Source organism: Giraffa tippelskirchi, chromosome 10 (genome assembly GCF_054371585.1).
Source record: "Giraffa tippelskirchi isolate mGirTip1 chromosome 10, T2T-mGirTip1v1.2.pri, whole genome shotgun sequence".
In the NCBI taxonomy this organism is placed as follows: domain Eukaryota; kingdom Metazoa; phylum Chordata; class Mammalia; order Artiodactyla; family Giraffidae; genus Giraffa; species Giraffa tippelskirchi.
In genome coordinates this window covers 154,508,078-154,523,314 of record NC_137284.1, presented here as the reverse complement: position 1 = coordinate 154,523,314, position 15,237 = coordinate 154,508,078, and the positions used below count along the sequence as shown (strand labels likewise).

Below are 15,237 nucleotides of genomic sequence, written 5' to 3'. Positions count from 1 at the left end.
TTCTTTAAAAAGGAAACTTTATTTTGGAATAATTTTAGATTTCTGTAATCATGGTATATTTGTCAAAAATTAAGAAACCTTTATTACATTACTGTTAACTACCCTGGAGACTCTATTTGGATATCACCAGGCTGCCTACTTAGTTCTTACTCGGCTACAGGACACCAGGTTGCATTCGGCTGGCTCCTTAGTCTCTTCTGATCAGTGACAGTTCCTCAGTCTTTCCTGTTACCATAACCTTATTTATCGGTCCGGTGTTTGGTGGAAATATCCTTCAGTTTGGGTTGATACATTTTTAAGCGGCAACTGAAGTGACAGGTTGTGAGGTTTGGGGGAAGATACGAGCATCTTCTGTGTGTGTGCCTGCATGTGACAGGTATCGTGGGGCGCAGGCAGAGGGTGAGCTAATAACCCTGATGGGAAGTCCCTGGTTTCTGCGCTGGGACCCCGCCCACCCTGATTTTGGAATTCAGTGTAAGGAAGACTTGCCCCTCCGCCCCCATTTACTTATTTACGCTTTCACTTCCTTCTCTCAGACTCATGGATACTTGTTAGTTCAGTTGTAATACTGTTGTAATTTCCTTTGCTGCTAAAACCCCTGCAGCTCTGGCCCCTGGGAGTCCTTAGGTCTGGTTCCTGCCTTTCCTCCTCAGAGCATTCCCTTCCTTTCTGCTGCAGGCTTTCCTCCTGGTTTCCTGGTCCCAGCCCTCAACGTCCGTCTCCTCAAGCCCGGCTTCCTTGTGCTGGAGAGTGGGATTCAGGGGAAGAAGACCTGGGATCCTGCTCCTGGGCTCGGCGGCCTGGGAAGGCCCCGCCCGCCCGCTAACCCGGGGATGCTCTGCGTCTCTCCGAGCGGAGTTCACGCGGCTGTCCCTGATTCTGGTCCATCACCGCCTCTTCCTTATTTGGCCCTGGTTCCCCATGAGAAAACTGAGCTAGAGGACAGTGCTTCTGCCCAATTCTTTTCATTCTCAGCCTTCTTCTGTCCGGTCGAAACACAGATTTCCACAGTTTCCTAGGTGGGCTCCTTTAGCCCACCTGTTTCCATCGGCTTATCTCCTGAGGTTTCAATTCACTGGATTCGCTGTGTGGTCTGCATTCCTTCCTGAGATCCCTGGAATCCTGTTCTGTTCTTACTTACTTGCCTACAGCCTCCCATGTGAGAAAGTGACTTTTCACATCCATCTGTCGTCTGACTTTTTCTCTGGGTGTCGTATCCTCCTCTCCCTCACCTGCGGGTGATGGCGGCAGGACCTTCCTGCTCTGAGCACCCGCCTGCTCTGACGGGTGCTGGGCGGGGCCTTACCTGAGCGGGCTTCTCAGCACAGCTCTGTGACCTGGACGCTTCTCACGGTGTGAGGACAGGGAGGCACCAAGAGATGTGGGAACCTGGCCATGTTCTCACACAGCTGGTTCTGGGAGAACTGGGCCCAGCCCAGGGAGACTGGCTTTGCAGGCCGTGCGCGCGCCTCTGTTTAAGTTGTGGGTGGGTCGTGGAGAGTGTGCTGCCCACGTCTGTGCCCTGTGCCCATAACCAGCGCTGTTCCTCACCAGGGCACCCTTCTGCCCAGCTGGGGGGGGGGGTGACATGTAGTGGTGTCTGCTGGTTTTCTGAACCCCCCGAATGGGGGCACAGGCAGCAGCCCCACACGCCTGCCTCCGTGGACGCCTTGCTCGCAGTCTCCTTGTCGTAGGGGTGTTCTCTGTGAAGGTCCTCAGGCTTAAGACCTATTTCTCTTTGGTAATTTTTATCTCTTACCAAGAGTTAACATCTGTAAGTCTCTCTAAGTTCTCCTAATCCTAACCCTTAGCCCTTACTTACAAAATCTTATTTACCATTAATTTACTTTTGAGTTTATTAAAACAGTGGTTTTTAACTTAAAAAGATAAATACAATTGGTAAGTGAGACTTTGAGCTGCCCTCAAAAGTGTTTTAAATATAAAAGCACTATTGAAGATCGGTGATTTTTCAAACTTGGCAATTTCTCTAGGGAAGGACATTGAGAGTATTGTGGTCATAGTACTTAAGTGTTGTTGAGTTTGGATTTCACCTTCCTCAGTCAGGTCTTCAGTTAGGAGTCAAAGTTAAGGCAGTTAGTTGAGAAGGATAAGTAGTACACGTAATTTATAATTTTCTTCAGACAAGTAGAAGCACAACTCAGCAAGGTGAGTAGATGGCGAACGCCTTGATGCGGCAAATCCTTTAGGAATGAAAAGCCTTTTAAAGAAGGGCATCAAGGGCACTGAAAATGCCTAGGGAACCTTTTTTTTTAAAAAAAAAAAAATCCCTCAGTCATGGTCAGCTGAGTAAGGAGGGGCAGGAATGTTGCCTTAGGTAATAAAGGCCCCTCACAAGTGGGCGAGGGCTGGACCTGATAGACAAGAATGAGATTCCTGGGCTGTGTGGCCCAGTGACTGCGGGTGGAGGTGTGTTTCAGTGGGTCTGCTCCTGCGGCCGCAGCTCTGTGCCCTCCGGGCGTGGGAATCTGTCTTCTGTTCACTCATCCCAGTACTGAAAGTAGACCTCAGATCCCTTCCGAGTCTCTGTGGCAGAAAGCCTAATCCAAAACAATTGGGGTTTGGTTACTTCATAAAATAGACTCTGAACTGTGTATAATCTTACTTTATTTTCTTTAACCTATATATTTGTAGTCCTGACAGGCTGTATGACATTGTGTTAAGGTGTGGATGGTCCCCTGCTAGACCCTGGTTTGTCTTTTGAATTAAAGCATGTAACTGTTGTTTTGGTTTCATTGTATACAGGTGGATTTGAGCTATATCTGCTTTGAATAAGAGAGCTGTATTTTTTTCTGGGATAAAGATCATATTCATGTCATTTCATCTATGAGAATCATATTCATGTCATTTCATCTATGAGACTAAACAGATCTTTTGAGTGAGAAATTTAAAAACTGGATTTCTCACACATCCCCATCCATTTAGTAGCACGTCATTTAATGAAAGAGTTCCTTTCTGCTAATCCACGAGTACTCCAAGCGCTGTCTTAGTTTCCACTGGGCTGAGATGTGGCGGGAAGTAGTCAGAAGGACTCATTTGTCTGCTTTCAGGACGGGAAGGGGCTGGGGGAGCTCGAATTTGAAGGCTTGAAGGCTTCTGCCTGCCAGGCCTAGAGGTGGGTGGGCCGGCCGGGATTGGGTGTCTGCAGCCAGCTGTGGGGGGTGCTGGTACCGGGTTTGTTTGGATGAGGTCTCTCAGGCGGTAGCAGCTTCCTTGAGGGAATCCCGGAGGCTCCGGGCTTTACGCTCAGGATCTCGTCATTGGCTGTAGGGCAGGTGGACCACAGGGCCCTGACCGCCCCTGAGACTCGGCTCCTCCCAGGCTCCTCATGACAGGGTGTCTCCCCTCCCTTCCTGTGCTCAGCACGGCAGCCCCCCTTCCTCTCATACCTAGTGGCACAGCGGCTCGTGATCAGCACGTTAGTAGACCTGCGTTTTGGTTTTATTGTTTGTTTGTTTTAAAATCTTTGTCAGGCACACAGCCAGGCCCTGGGGTTTTACAAAGGAGAAAAACTGTTCTGAGATTGAGGAACCTCCACTGGGGGTGAAGTGGGGTGAAGAACATGAAAATGTGATTTTAATGTGTTGTCAATGCTGAGGGAGGGAGCTTGTTTTATGTAAAACATCCTTCTAATGGTACCTTAAGTTTTGTTAATTTTTTCATGGATCTGCCTGTTTATCCCTATACTTTTGAGGAACACTGTATACTTTTATTTGTTATCCTAATTCAGAGGTCATGAACCTTATATTTGGATAATTTCCCCTAAATGAATCACGGTTTTCTTTTCCTGTCTATTGTGCATATTTACCAGATGATTCTATGGCTTAAAAACCTTCATTTTCATACTTCATTTTTTGGGAGAGCTTTGTGAAATTTATAAACGTGGAAACATATCTACACAGGCCCTCTTACGGAGAGATTGGTTCCAGATCAGCTTTGAAGTGTCCTGTTGATTGTGAGACTTGGTAGTTTAGTTACAGCTTTGATTCTGTCCCGACAGACTTTTCTAGAGGTGTTCTTACTAATGGTAGAAACATCTGGAAGATATTTCAAGGTTGAAAACATGAAGTGCTAACTAATGATACCTTTCCACCACGACAGAAAAAATGCACCTTAAAGACTGTAGTGATAGCTGTGCTGGACATCAGTGAGGACGAGGGCCGTGCTCCCTGGGCGGTCCCCGGACTCCGCAGCACTACCGCCTCCGGGGTCCAGGAATTTGTGGAGGCAGCGGAGGGGACGCGCGGTGATGAGCTTGTGAGCTAATGAAGCAGTGATAATCCCTTTACCTGTTATTCCCCCCTTTGGGGTAGGCCTCTGAAGTGCCAAATATCTGAAAATAATTTGCATAAAATCACCTGAGCCCATCTGTTATCTAACCACAGATATGAAAGCAAAAAATTGCCACAGAGTTCCTTTTTAAATAGAGCTGTAGCTTCTCCCAGACTTGGGCGTCCTTTTGCCCGGCCTCACCTTCTTCCTAACTTCTTCCTCGGGGTCTTCATTTCTGCCAAGCTGGGGTCGGCTGTGGCGGTTAGTCTCCTCAGCTCCCAGGACTGTTCCGCTCAGCACCCCAGGCAAGGGCGCACTTTGAACCCTTTACGGGGCTCATCCTATCTCTGTGATCTCATTCAGCTGTCTTTATCTGAAGTTCTGAAATCTCCATTCTTCTCATTCCCTCAGTTCTTGTAGTTGGGCTCTTCACTTTGTCTGCAGGGTCTGCTGGCGGCCCCTCCGCCCTCGCAGCCCTGCCGCCACCTGGCTCCGGCTCTGAGCTCCTGCTCCCTGTGCCTTTTGAAATCGCCTCAGCTGTCGAGGCTGAGCTGTCACTTTTCTGCCCTCCCTCTGCCCCTCCTGAGCTGACTCCCCTGCCCTCAACCCCAGCACTCGCGCGTGTTTATCTCGTAGTGTAAAGTCTCTTCTTTCAGGCCCCCTTAGGTAGGCTGTAAGCTCGCAGGGCAGGCTCTGTGTTCCGTTCATCTCCGTGTGTTCATCGCCCAATTCTTAGTAGTCATTTATCACTGGCTCTCTTTGCTCCTCTTTCAGCTTGAATCATCCACCATTGCGTTGCCTGTCGCGGCTTGGTGGTGGAATATCCCTACAGAAAGTTCCGCTGACCTCGGGGCTCCTTTCTCTCTGATTCCTCTCCTTAGGCAGTTTTCTCTGTGCCTGAGGGCTGTGTGTAAACAGGTGAATGAGACCCTGCTCGGTTACTCAGGCCAGAAAGCCATCTCCTGCAGATGGAAATCCTTTCCTTTCTCTCCTCACCCGTGTGCTTATACAAGCCACGTCTCTCACCTGGCCACACTTCTGCCGTCCAGTCTCACTTGGCCTCACCTTTGCCTTTTACTCTCCTGCAGCCCCTCCTGTCACTGCTGCAGCCAGCTGGCCCCTCCAGAGTGGACATCTTCCCTCCCCTTGACTTAAAACCCTCCATGGCTTTCCACTGTAAAGCCCAGATCCCCAGCGTGGCCCCTTTGTGCCATCCGACAGAGGACTGTCCTTCTAATCTTTTGAAGGTACAAGTACAGTTTTAGCACTTTGAGAGAATGTTCTAGAAGAGGACACTTGTTAGACTCTGTAGTGTGAATTGGACACCTGGTGGACCGCAGGCTGAGCCCGTGTTGCACATAACTGGCTTCCAGAGCCTCTGGGTCCCTGCCTTCTCTGGGAGGCCCCGTGGGAGGAAAGGTGGCTACAGGTAAAAACACAGACTTGCATCACCATGTTGAAGGTGAGAAGCGTGGTTGAAAGTGCATGTAAGGGGAATACTTTAATTTGTACCTGTTTCATATATTGTTCTCTATATTTTCTACCTTTAGTGATGTATGTAGATTTTACTTTTTTTTCAGATTTCTCTTTTCCAGTCATTTATTTGTGCCTATAATAGCTAATTTAATGATGAAAAACTTAGAACATGTGTCTACATTTTTATTTCACTCCACAAGTGTGAATCTCATAGTTCCTGACTGTATATAATTAACTTCTGTAATGGGTCATGTTTCGGTAGAATGACTGCAGTTTAGGAGTGGAGTATCTTTGTAAATAAAAATGTCTTTGAAAAGTTATGTTAAATAAAAGCTTATACCTGGAATGAACTGTTTTTAAGGACTTCACAACACAGAACAAATGAGCACCCTCCTTGCAAATACCAAGAGCATAATTATGTATCATTTCTTTGGTTGGTGGTTAGTTTGCTGGGGGTTAAAACACAAGTGATCATACTCAGGCTGGTCAGATCAGCGATTTTAATATGAAACCATTGCTTTTAGAATAATCATGGGCCAGACTGGGAAGAAGTCTGAGAAGGGACCAGTGTGTTGGCGGAAGCGTGTAAAGTCAGAGTACATGCGCCTGCGGCAGCTCAAGAGATTCAGGCGCGCTGACGAAGTCAAGGTACCCTCTGCCTCCTGGGAGCACGCGGTACAGCCCCTCAAGATAAGTTTTAGTTCGAGAGGGAAAATGGCCTTATTTACTGTAAGAGAAATAGAAACTTCGAAGTTGAGGTCCTTGGTCTGTCTTAACTAACATAAAGATTGTACCATGTGCATAGTGAAATGATAAGTTTTTAGTCTAATTCAGCCTACTTGGCAATCACCATCTTTTCAGTATAGCTTTGTGTACTGCATGAGAAGACCCAGGATCCAAGCATAAAGGGGTGTTTCATGGTACTGTGTTCCGAAAGTCTTTGTAATTAAAAAAGATACGTACACAGTTAACAAAGGACAAAAATGATTTCTTGTTCCCCTTCTATTCTCAGTAAAATAACAGATGTCGTGTTTTTGTATTATTTGAATGTGGGAAGCCACATTTTAGTGTAAAATCCATATGCTTTTGAAGGAATGTCCCTGGTACTTTTGAGGAATCATGCAATTTTAACCTTCATTAGAGATGTTACAAATTTTCTAACAATGAACAATTTCTTTTCTCCTCTCCTTCATTTTTTTTTTTTTAAGAGTATGTTTAGTTCCAATCGTCAGAAAATTTTGGAAAGAACAGAAATCTTAAACCAAGAGTGGAAACAGCGAAGAATCCAGCCTGTGCATATCCTGACTTCTGTGAGCTCATTGCGCGGGACCAGGGAGGTTGGTGAACTCACGCGCTGTTCGAATTATCAGTGCATTTTGGTTTTTGCTGTTAGAATGTTGGTTGGTTATTGAGAGGGAACCATTGACCTCGGATGTCCCTTGTTTTATTGCTATTTCTCTTTAATGTGCAATGGCTAATGGCTTCTAGCTATTCCTGTAACAGAGCTCTGGTGTTTAGAATTTACTTTTACTGTTATTAGATAGATCCCTAGACTTTTATAAGACTATTCATTAAAAAAGAACTTAAAATACTCTTAAATGTCCTCATCAGATCAAAAGTTAGAGCACGGCTTTCTGACACACAGTTTTCTTTTTTTCTCTCCCTTCATATGAATTAGCCATGCTGGAAGAAATGTTTCTTTTTCATGCATACTCATGGAGTTAACAAGCATTTTATTACACATTTTGTTTAAATTCTAAGGCTCACTGGGAATTTTAAAACTTGGGGTTGAGAGGTCAGAATTTCCTTTTTTAATAGGATTTTTTTGGATGAACGAAGTAGATCTTAATCACTCCAAAAAATTACTGTTTTCCAAGGAAGGCAATAAATCTATGGTAGGTTTATAATGAAGTAACACATTAAAACATAGCAGTAGCAAGATGAAGAGAAAATGGCAGAAACTTACACAGTATGAACCAATCACTGGGATTTTGGTGAAGGAGTTTCAGCTTAAGTACCAGTTTTATACTGGAAGACATGGCATATGATGCGAAATGCTACATGAACAGGCATGGGCAGAAAGAGGGAAGAAAGTGAGTTGAAATTTAACTGGGTGTCTAAACATGGGATGCATTTAAACAGTGGAATGAATTTGTTCTACTAAAATGATGTTTTCAATGAGTAGACATTTTTTATATGGTATTATAATAATTAAGCACTAATTTGCTGTCATATGAGGCCTGTTGAGGTCTTGTGACAGGCTGGCTTCAAGGACTGGTCAGTGCTACAGATACAGTCCTAGAAGTGGTTTTAGTGATGATGTTCATGGTCTTGATGGTGAAAAATGGCTTGGGATTATTCTTAGTTATTTATACATTTTGTCAGGTGACAACTCTTTAAGCTCTGATTTGCAGTTGTATAAAATGTATTATATGAAAAAAAGTATTAACACCTTCCAGTCACATGAAACAGGTCAGTACCTACACATTAGAGGTAAATGACTTGTTAATATGTACTTATTAATGTACATATGTAAATAAAATGTACTAATTAATATTTCATCAGTAAAGGTGACAGAGATTCCTTTCTGTGCTGGTTAGGATGCTCTCAAAAGGGGTCAGGAGGCAGCTCTCACTAGTCCTTTTGCAGGTTTTGTCTGGTGATATTCTGGAAGTTTTGAAGTGAAGGAAAAAGAAACCTCGGTTTTTTTCTCCCCAGAGAGAGAAATCTTAGAAATTTGGAGAAATAAAGTAGGAAACACACGGAACACTTGTTTTTGTCACCCATTACAAATCTCAAAATGCTGCTGACAGCCCGGCCTGCCTTTATAATAAAAGTCGCAACGGTGGTGACTTCTGGCTGGGCGCTGGGTCTGTTGTGATTTGATCATTGTGATGGCTGCGTTGCCCCGTTTTCATTCCTGGGTGAGGAGATGTAACTTCGAGGGCTTAAAGTCAGTTTCCTTGCTCTAATGATCTGATGTGGGCCTGAAAGAGTACACTTTGCTCAGACACATTAAGAAATTATTGAAATTCATTATTTATGTACAACTGGAATTGCTCATGATACAATTTTTGGTGTTAAATTTAAGAGTACAGTTTATTCAAATGAATATTTACTAATTGAATTTTGCTTTTAATTTTGTCAGTAGAGATAAAAGTCATTGAATGTAAAGCTACCTAACTTTTTATTGAGCTTTATGGGACAAATGGTAAGAAGAAATTAGTATTTTGATAAAAACAAGTGGTTTTTAAACTTAGTACTCCATGTAGGTTGAGAAAAAACACTTTCACAAAATAGGAAGGAAGAGGAAAGAAACCCCTAGCCTCAGGGTTCAGGGTTTGTTGCCTGGAACTCTAACCTGGTCAAGCTTGCTTGTTTCTGAGCCTCTCTTGACAGCTGATTCTGCTTCAAATGATTCATCTTTTATTCCTCCTAGCCCCCCCATCCCCTTTAAAACCATCATCACTGACTTTTGGAAGCTGAAGATTTATATCGTTTGTGATAAGCTTTTTGGTGTTATCATAGTAAATAATCGAATTTAGGGCTGGAAAGGACTTTCATGACCTCTGTCTAGTCTCCTTACTTTTCAGATAAGACTATATCTCTGTTTAGTTTTTCTTCAGTTTGAGCATTTCCAAAATAGATCAGTTTCTTTTTTACGCTTTGAAAGTTGGAGTCAGCTAGGTCAGAAGCAGGGAGAATAGGTAAGTTAGCCTATTTTGCAGACTTTCTTTGCAGTAGCCTTGTAGGCTGGCAGAATTGGGGACTGCACTGTTGACCCAGACACCTGAGAAGTCTGTTTCTTTGAACACTTGTTAAGTGCTATTGTGACACTGCTTTAATTAGGTCCTGATCTTTATAAACTCATCCTTTATAAAAGGGCTGTCTTCAGTTTAAATCCTTGGAGCATGGTGATGATTCCCTGACAGTTTTCAGTCATTCACTCAAATACTTTATTCCCTCTGTACTTGTAGAAGGTAGGTGATACGCTCAGTTTTAAAATGACCAATTTTATCCAGGTTATTTTAGTAAAGAAAATCTGACAAGTTTACTTTCTGATCTGATGAAGTGACTTGGGTTCAAGGAGCCCTGCAGTTGACCTGCCACCACATCTTTAGTCTGCTGTTTCCTTCATGCGTGCTTTTAGGAGACTCGTGAGTACTTAGTTTTTGGTGTTGAAGTTACAGAACCTAAACTGTGTTGCCCATAGGATTTTAGTACAGAGTATGTCTGTTTTTTATTTTAGAAAATACTTCTGACTTCTTGAAGATAGTGACTATAATATATATACTTTACATTTATTTCCTTTGCTCTTCAGTTTATCTTTTTTTAAGGAGCGCTCAGCTTGAAAATGTTACTAAATGACCCTTACAGGCCAAAGGATACAGGCCGTATTGCCATAGCACGTGGCTGTGCATCAGACGCTTGTCTCTAGGCGCCGTCACTGCTCTGTCTTGTCCGTCAGTAAAGAGCGCTCTCCTCTGTGAGCCTGCACGCTCGTGGCCACGCTCGGTGGTGGTGGCTCTGGTTTTCCAGTTTAAATGAAGAAGCTGGTTGATGAGTTACTCTTGTAGTTCTTACTAATGCATTTCTTTTTGTACATTTTCCGTTTCTTGCTAAAAACCACAAGGCGCTTTTCCTCTTCATTGATTTTTCATATCAAGATTTTTTTCACTTGTACCTATTGTGACTGTGAAAGGGAGGCTTTCTCAAATGATGTCTGTCTTCTGGGCAACTGGTGTGATGGGTGTAGTAGTTTAAAAATACCCTGCCAATATGCATTTTTAGGTTTCCAGGAGAATGTAATGTTCTTGTAAGAATTCTGTGTCTTGTTTACTAATGAAAGGAGTGAGAAATGTGGGGCTTCTTCAGAATGTTTAACATACAAGCAGCATCAGAAGGACCCCCAGGTTCTCACATTCATGGAGAACTAAAAGTCTTCTGGACTTTTCAGTACACACAGGTTTGCTCTTCCTAGTGATATCTTAGAATTTTAAGTTCATCACCTATCATTTGATATTCGCAAATGAATTTTTTTTTGGAGGGGGAGGCTTCTGTTGTAATGCAGGACATGTGAGTTCTTTCATGAGTTTGCAATTTGGGCTTATTTTTTATTGAAGGGGAAGAAAAAACTTGTTTACCTGTAAATACTTGACTGCATCATTTATTGACGTGGTCACGCACTTTCATCAGTTAATTGTAAATAGAAATTACTATATACAAAGAAAAATAACATGCTAGTGTACCCAATATGTACTGGCATCCTCTTTACTCCTCACTCCAACACAATAACGTGCTTTCTTTCCTTTGCGAATTTTGGGATTAGAGGACCAGTGTGTCCTGCTCAGCATTTGAGCAAGGTGGCAAGGAGCTGGGCCCTTTTTCTCATGTCTTAGAGAGAGGTGAGGGGTGCTCCCAAGTGAGTGTCTTGACTCTTAGCTTGAGCATATCCATCCTTTCTTGGTTCCTCAAGGAACTCGTTTCTCAGTTGCTTTCTGCTGCTGTTTGTCTCTTTTAACCCTTTGTGGGTTGAATCTTGTGTTAACTCTGCCAGTCCTTCCTGTCCATGTAACTTTTTCAAATGATGGCAGCCTTCGCTTTCTTTCTGGCTTTCTTTCAGTGGAAATAGATGGACCGTTACTTCAGTTAACCATAAGGAGGTGTTACTTTTCTTTTGAAAGGAAGCTAATATAAGCATTTTACGCTTTTCCAAAAAGACCATTTAAAAAAAAGAAAGATCACTTATGTTGTTTGAGTTTATATTTTATTATTGTGTATTAAAGATATATCATACAGTTATGTTTGAGTTCATATTTTAAATTTAAGATGATATATCTTAACTTTAAAAAGTGAACTTTTCAAAAATATAAATGTTTATTTTGTAATCTTAACTAGCAGAAGTTGTGTTTAATTTGCTGTTTTTCTCCAAGAACACTGTATACAGTTTGTGTTTTAAAAATTGTTAAATTGACTGTTACAAAGATCAAAGTCTCTTCTCAAAATGCAAAACCAAATTTTGACAGCTGTCTTAAAAACAGACAGAATGAACCAAAGCCCAAAGAAATGCTTCTCTGGTCTGCAGTGTTAAAAATTGTTTATTGCTCTGAAGAAATAACACTGTTTAGGCCTAGAACTTCTGTCACAGTTTAGCTTGATGTTATGGATTGACTTAAATCCACTGCTTAGGATTCTGTTATGTTTTCTCTTACTAGATTTCGTAAAAGTATATAATTTGAGTACCTTCTTGGGAGGGATGGGTAGATTTCATGAGCTACCTTGGCAACTGATGAGGCGCTTTTCTACCAGCTAATGTGAATGTCTGTGTGTTGTGTTGTTGCTCAGTTGTGTGCGACTCTTTGCAACCCCATGGACTGTAGCCTACCAGATCTCTGTCCGTGGAATTCTCCAGGCAGCAACACTGGAATGGGTTGTCATTCCTTTCTCCAGGAGATCTTGCTGACCCAGGGACTGAACCTGGGTCTCTTGCATTGCAGGCAGATTCTCGACCATCTGAGCCACTGGGAAGCCCACTGTGAATATCTGTGGGTTAATGAAATTTGTAAAAGTCTTTTTCTTAATTAGAAGGTCATTATAAAATATTAATTGTAAAAATTCAAGTAACAGAAATATATGAAACAGGAGACAAAGGACCCTGTGGTTCAACCCTTGTGATTTTGATTCTTTCAGATTTCTTTTTCTGTGACATGGTAGTAATACTGATTATGTATTTTATTTAAAAAGAATTATTCCCAGATAAAACATGTCTGCCACGTGGGGCCATCACTTTACAATTCTTCACCAATGCAAGTGCTTGGTCCTGTGGCTTTGCCATAATTGATTGCCCTGTTCATAACTGATAAACACTTAAGTTTTTATTTTTTCCTTTTGCAGTTAGCGTTTCTGTGAGTATTCTTCATATACATCTTTTGAGTTAGTTTGTAGGAAAAGTTTCTAGAAACAGTATTACTAGGTCAAGAGGATATGTGTATATAACATTTTAATAGATGTTAACAAATTGACTCCCAAAAGTTTTTTGTTTACACTCTTCACCAACTGATAATAGTAGTGTCTTTTTCTCTGTTCTCCCAACATAAAATGTTAATCTTTGTCAGTGTGATAGGTAAAACAACTATTGAAATTTGCTTGCCTTCCTTTTTTCAGCAAAACTACGTATCTGTTGTTTGTTTGTATTTCTTTCATGAGTTGGCTGTTACGAGCTCGGATCTTTTAAAATTGGGTTGAACTTTTTCTTATGATTTTTAAGGACTTTATATTATTATAAATACTAGGTTTTAATCATCTGTTCTGCAGATTTTTTTCTCCCCATTTTGATGTTATTTCTGATATGTTTTGGTTGTACAGAAGTTTTAAATGTATATGTAGTTAAATTAGGGTTTCTTCTTTTGATTTTTGTGTTTCTTTAAGGCTGACAAAGCCTTTTTCCACTTCAAGAATTACCCATCTTTCCTTCTAGTTCTGTTTTCATTTTTATGTTTTAAACATCCTTTACCCTATTAGGAATTTCCTGTCGTATAGTGAGTGAGTGCAGAGATTTAGTTTTCGATTTTTTTCCTGTTTAGCTTTGTCATCATTTTAGCATCATTCACTAAATGATGAATCTGTGAGCAACTGGGCAGAGTCACGCCTCTGTTTTGCAAAGATCAGCAGAATCGGCCTGTCTGGTGGTCACGGAGCAGGCTCGGTACCTGAGCACAGAGCTCGTGCCTCTGCTGAGACCGAGGTCCCGGGGCTGCCCTGTGTCTCCACTTCAGCCCCACGTCCACTCGTGGGGGCGAGGCTTCACAACGGCTGTGCTGCCTTGGCTGATGGAAACCACGGCTTTATTCTTTGTTCTGTTTCTTAGTATTTCTTTTCTTTCTTTTTTTTCCAATGATAGAAGTGATCTTATTTACCTCTCATAGGACCGTTACTGAATTAGGTACTTGAGTTTGCCTGTTACGGACAAGCAGGAGTCTGGTTACCTGCCTGACACACTGTGTTGGGTGTTTTTGTGGTCCTACCAACTTTCGTCCTGTGACTGTTAATTGTTCTGCTTCCGATCTGTAGGATTTTAGCGGAACTGCAGATTAAGAGGGGACGATTTACCCTTAGAGCCCCCTTCAAACTCAGACCAGAGTTGGGTTTTTAACAGTTACTATATTAACTAGATTTACAGATCTGTGATCTCCTCACTCAGGAGCTCGGATGCAGGGAGGAGCTTTAAGGCCCTGGCACCCTGACAGTGTCCTTCACGTGTTCCCTGTTCCCTGTGAAGTGCTGTATATGCCCCCGTGTCCGCCCAGAGGACGCCTGTAGGATGACATCTTCCTGTCCTCAAGTGAGCTCAGAGCAGGAGCCTCGTGTCACCGGGCGGAGCTTCTCCTCTGGCCCAGGCTGCTCCGCAGCACACATACCGCACCAGAGCAAGAAATAATTTACAGTGGTCTGAGCCACTGTGGTATTCCTTGATTAGCTGCTTGTATTAACTGTAAAGGTCTTTGTGTCAAGATCTCATCAGGATGTTTGACTTCTGACCACCCTTCCCTCCTCTAGCCACCCTTCTCCTAATCCTTCCAACCCCTGTTAGGAGCTCACTTCTACTGTGAGCTTTTCTTGACCCAAACTTGATACTTAACGTTATTCCAGTTTTCTCTTCAGTACTTCCTTCACATGAAAGCAGTCTGAAATTAAGTTATGTACACTATCATTTTCACCAGAGGGCTAGCTAATTTAAAACTTGGGGTATCATCTTGTCTCTACTGAAATCGTGAGAAATATGAGTCGTTTCAGAAATCACCCTCAGCTTTTCCCTGGAGTTGGGTGGCAGCCGATACTTTCTTTCCTACACTTTAGATGTGAGACAGCCCTTATTGTTTTTACTCGGAAAAACTGAAGGATATTAGACAATATCAACAGTTCATTGTGTCTCTGGCTTGAATTGAGTGGACCAACCAGGATCCAAGAATATTTTTAACTTGGCTAACCGAGTGTATTTTTTTCCCCTTACTATACGGAAGCTGGACTTAACCCTCCTAATGTAAAGACTGTTGAGAGTCCGGATGGCTGTGGCCATGCCCTTTGGGATGTCCCACTGTAAGAGGGGGAGTCATGCCTGCCTCCTAGGGTAGTGGTGAATTTTAAAGAAGTAAACTTTGGTAACGTCTCTAGCACAGTGCTCAGCACGTAGTAGGGTGTGTTAATTTCTTTCCCTTCCCTGCAGGCCACTCACCTGCTCTTCCCTCTACGATTTTCCATAACACAGTTTTTACTTGGAACCAGCCTTCTGCCAAGAGTCTCAGTTTGGTTGTGTACTCCTACAACTACTATTTTTGGCTTGACTTCCCTCTCCAGCTCCCAGTGGTCCAGCCACACAGTCGCCTATTGTACCAGCTGGTTGATGTAAGTCTATCCATCCTCAGAGGAACCTGGTCACTTACCAGTAAGCTGTGTTTCTCTGAAAATGTAGCA

General features: G+C 42.7%; 1 protein-coding gene across 38 annotated transcripts in view; it reads left to right on the top strand.

Moving 5' to 3' along the window:
- Nucleotides 1–15,237, top strand: part of EZH2 (enhancer of zeste 2 polycomb repressive complex 2 subunit) — a 60,769-nt gene that overhangs the window by 17,092 nt on the left and 28,440 nt on the right. For 20 of the 38 annotated variants that reach the window (XR_014067717.1, XR_014067718.1, XM_081537198.1 and 17 more), the window contains 2 exons: nucleotides 6,291–6,414; nucleotides 6,975–7,103. The exons of 1 other annotated variant lie outside the window; for it this stretch is intronic. Coding sequence is in view for 30 of the 37 variants with exons in the window: in XM_081537198.1 (XP_081393324.1) it covers nucleotides 6,298–6,414; nucleotides 6,975–7,103 (246 nt within the window). In the remaining 7 variants the exon portion in view is untranslated. Of the gene's footprint in view, nucleotides 1–6,290; nucleotides 6,415–6,974; nucleotides 7,108–14,989; nucleotides 15,169–15,237 lie in introns of all 38 variants that reach the window. 17 more of the 38 variants (XM_081537195.1, XM_081537176.1, XM_081537167.1 and 14 more) reach the window with 5 other exon arrangements.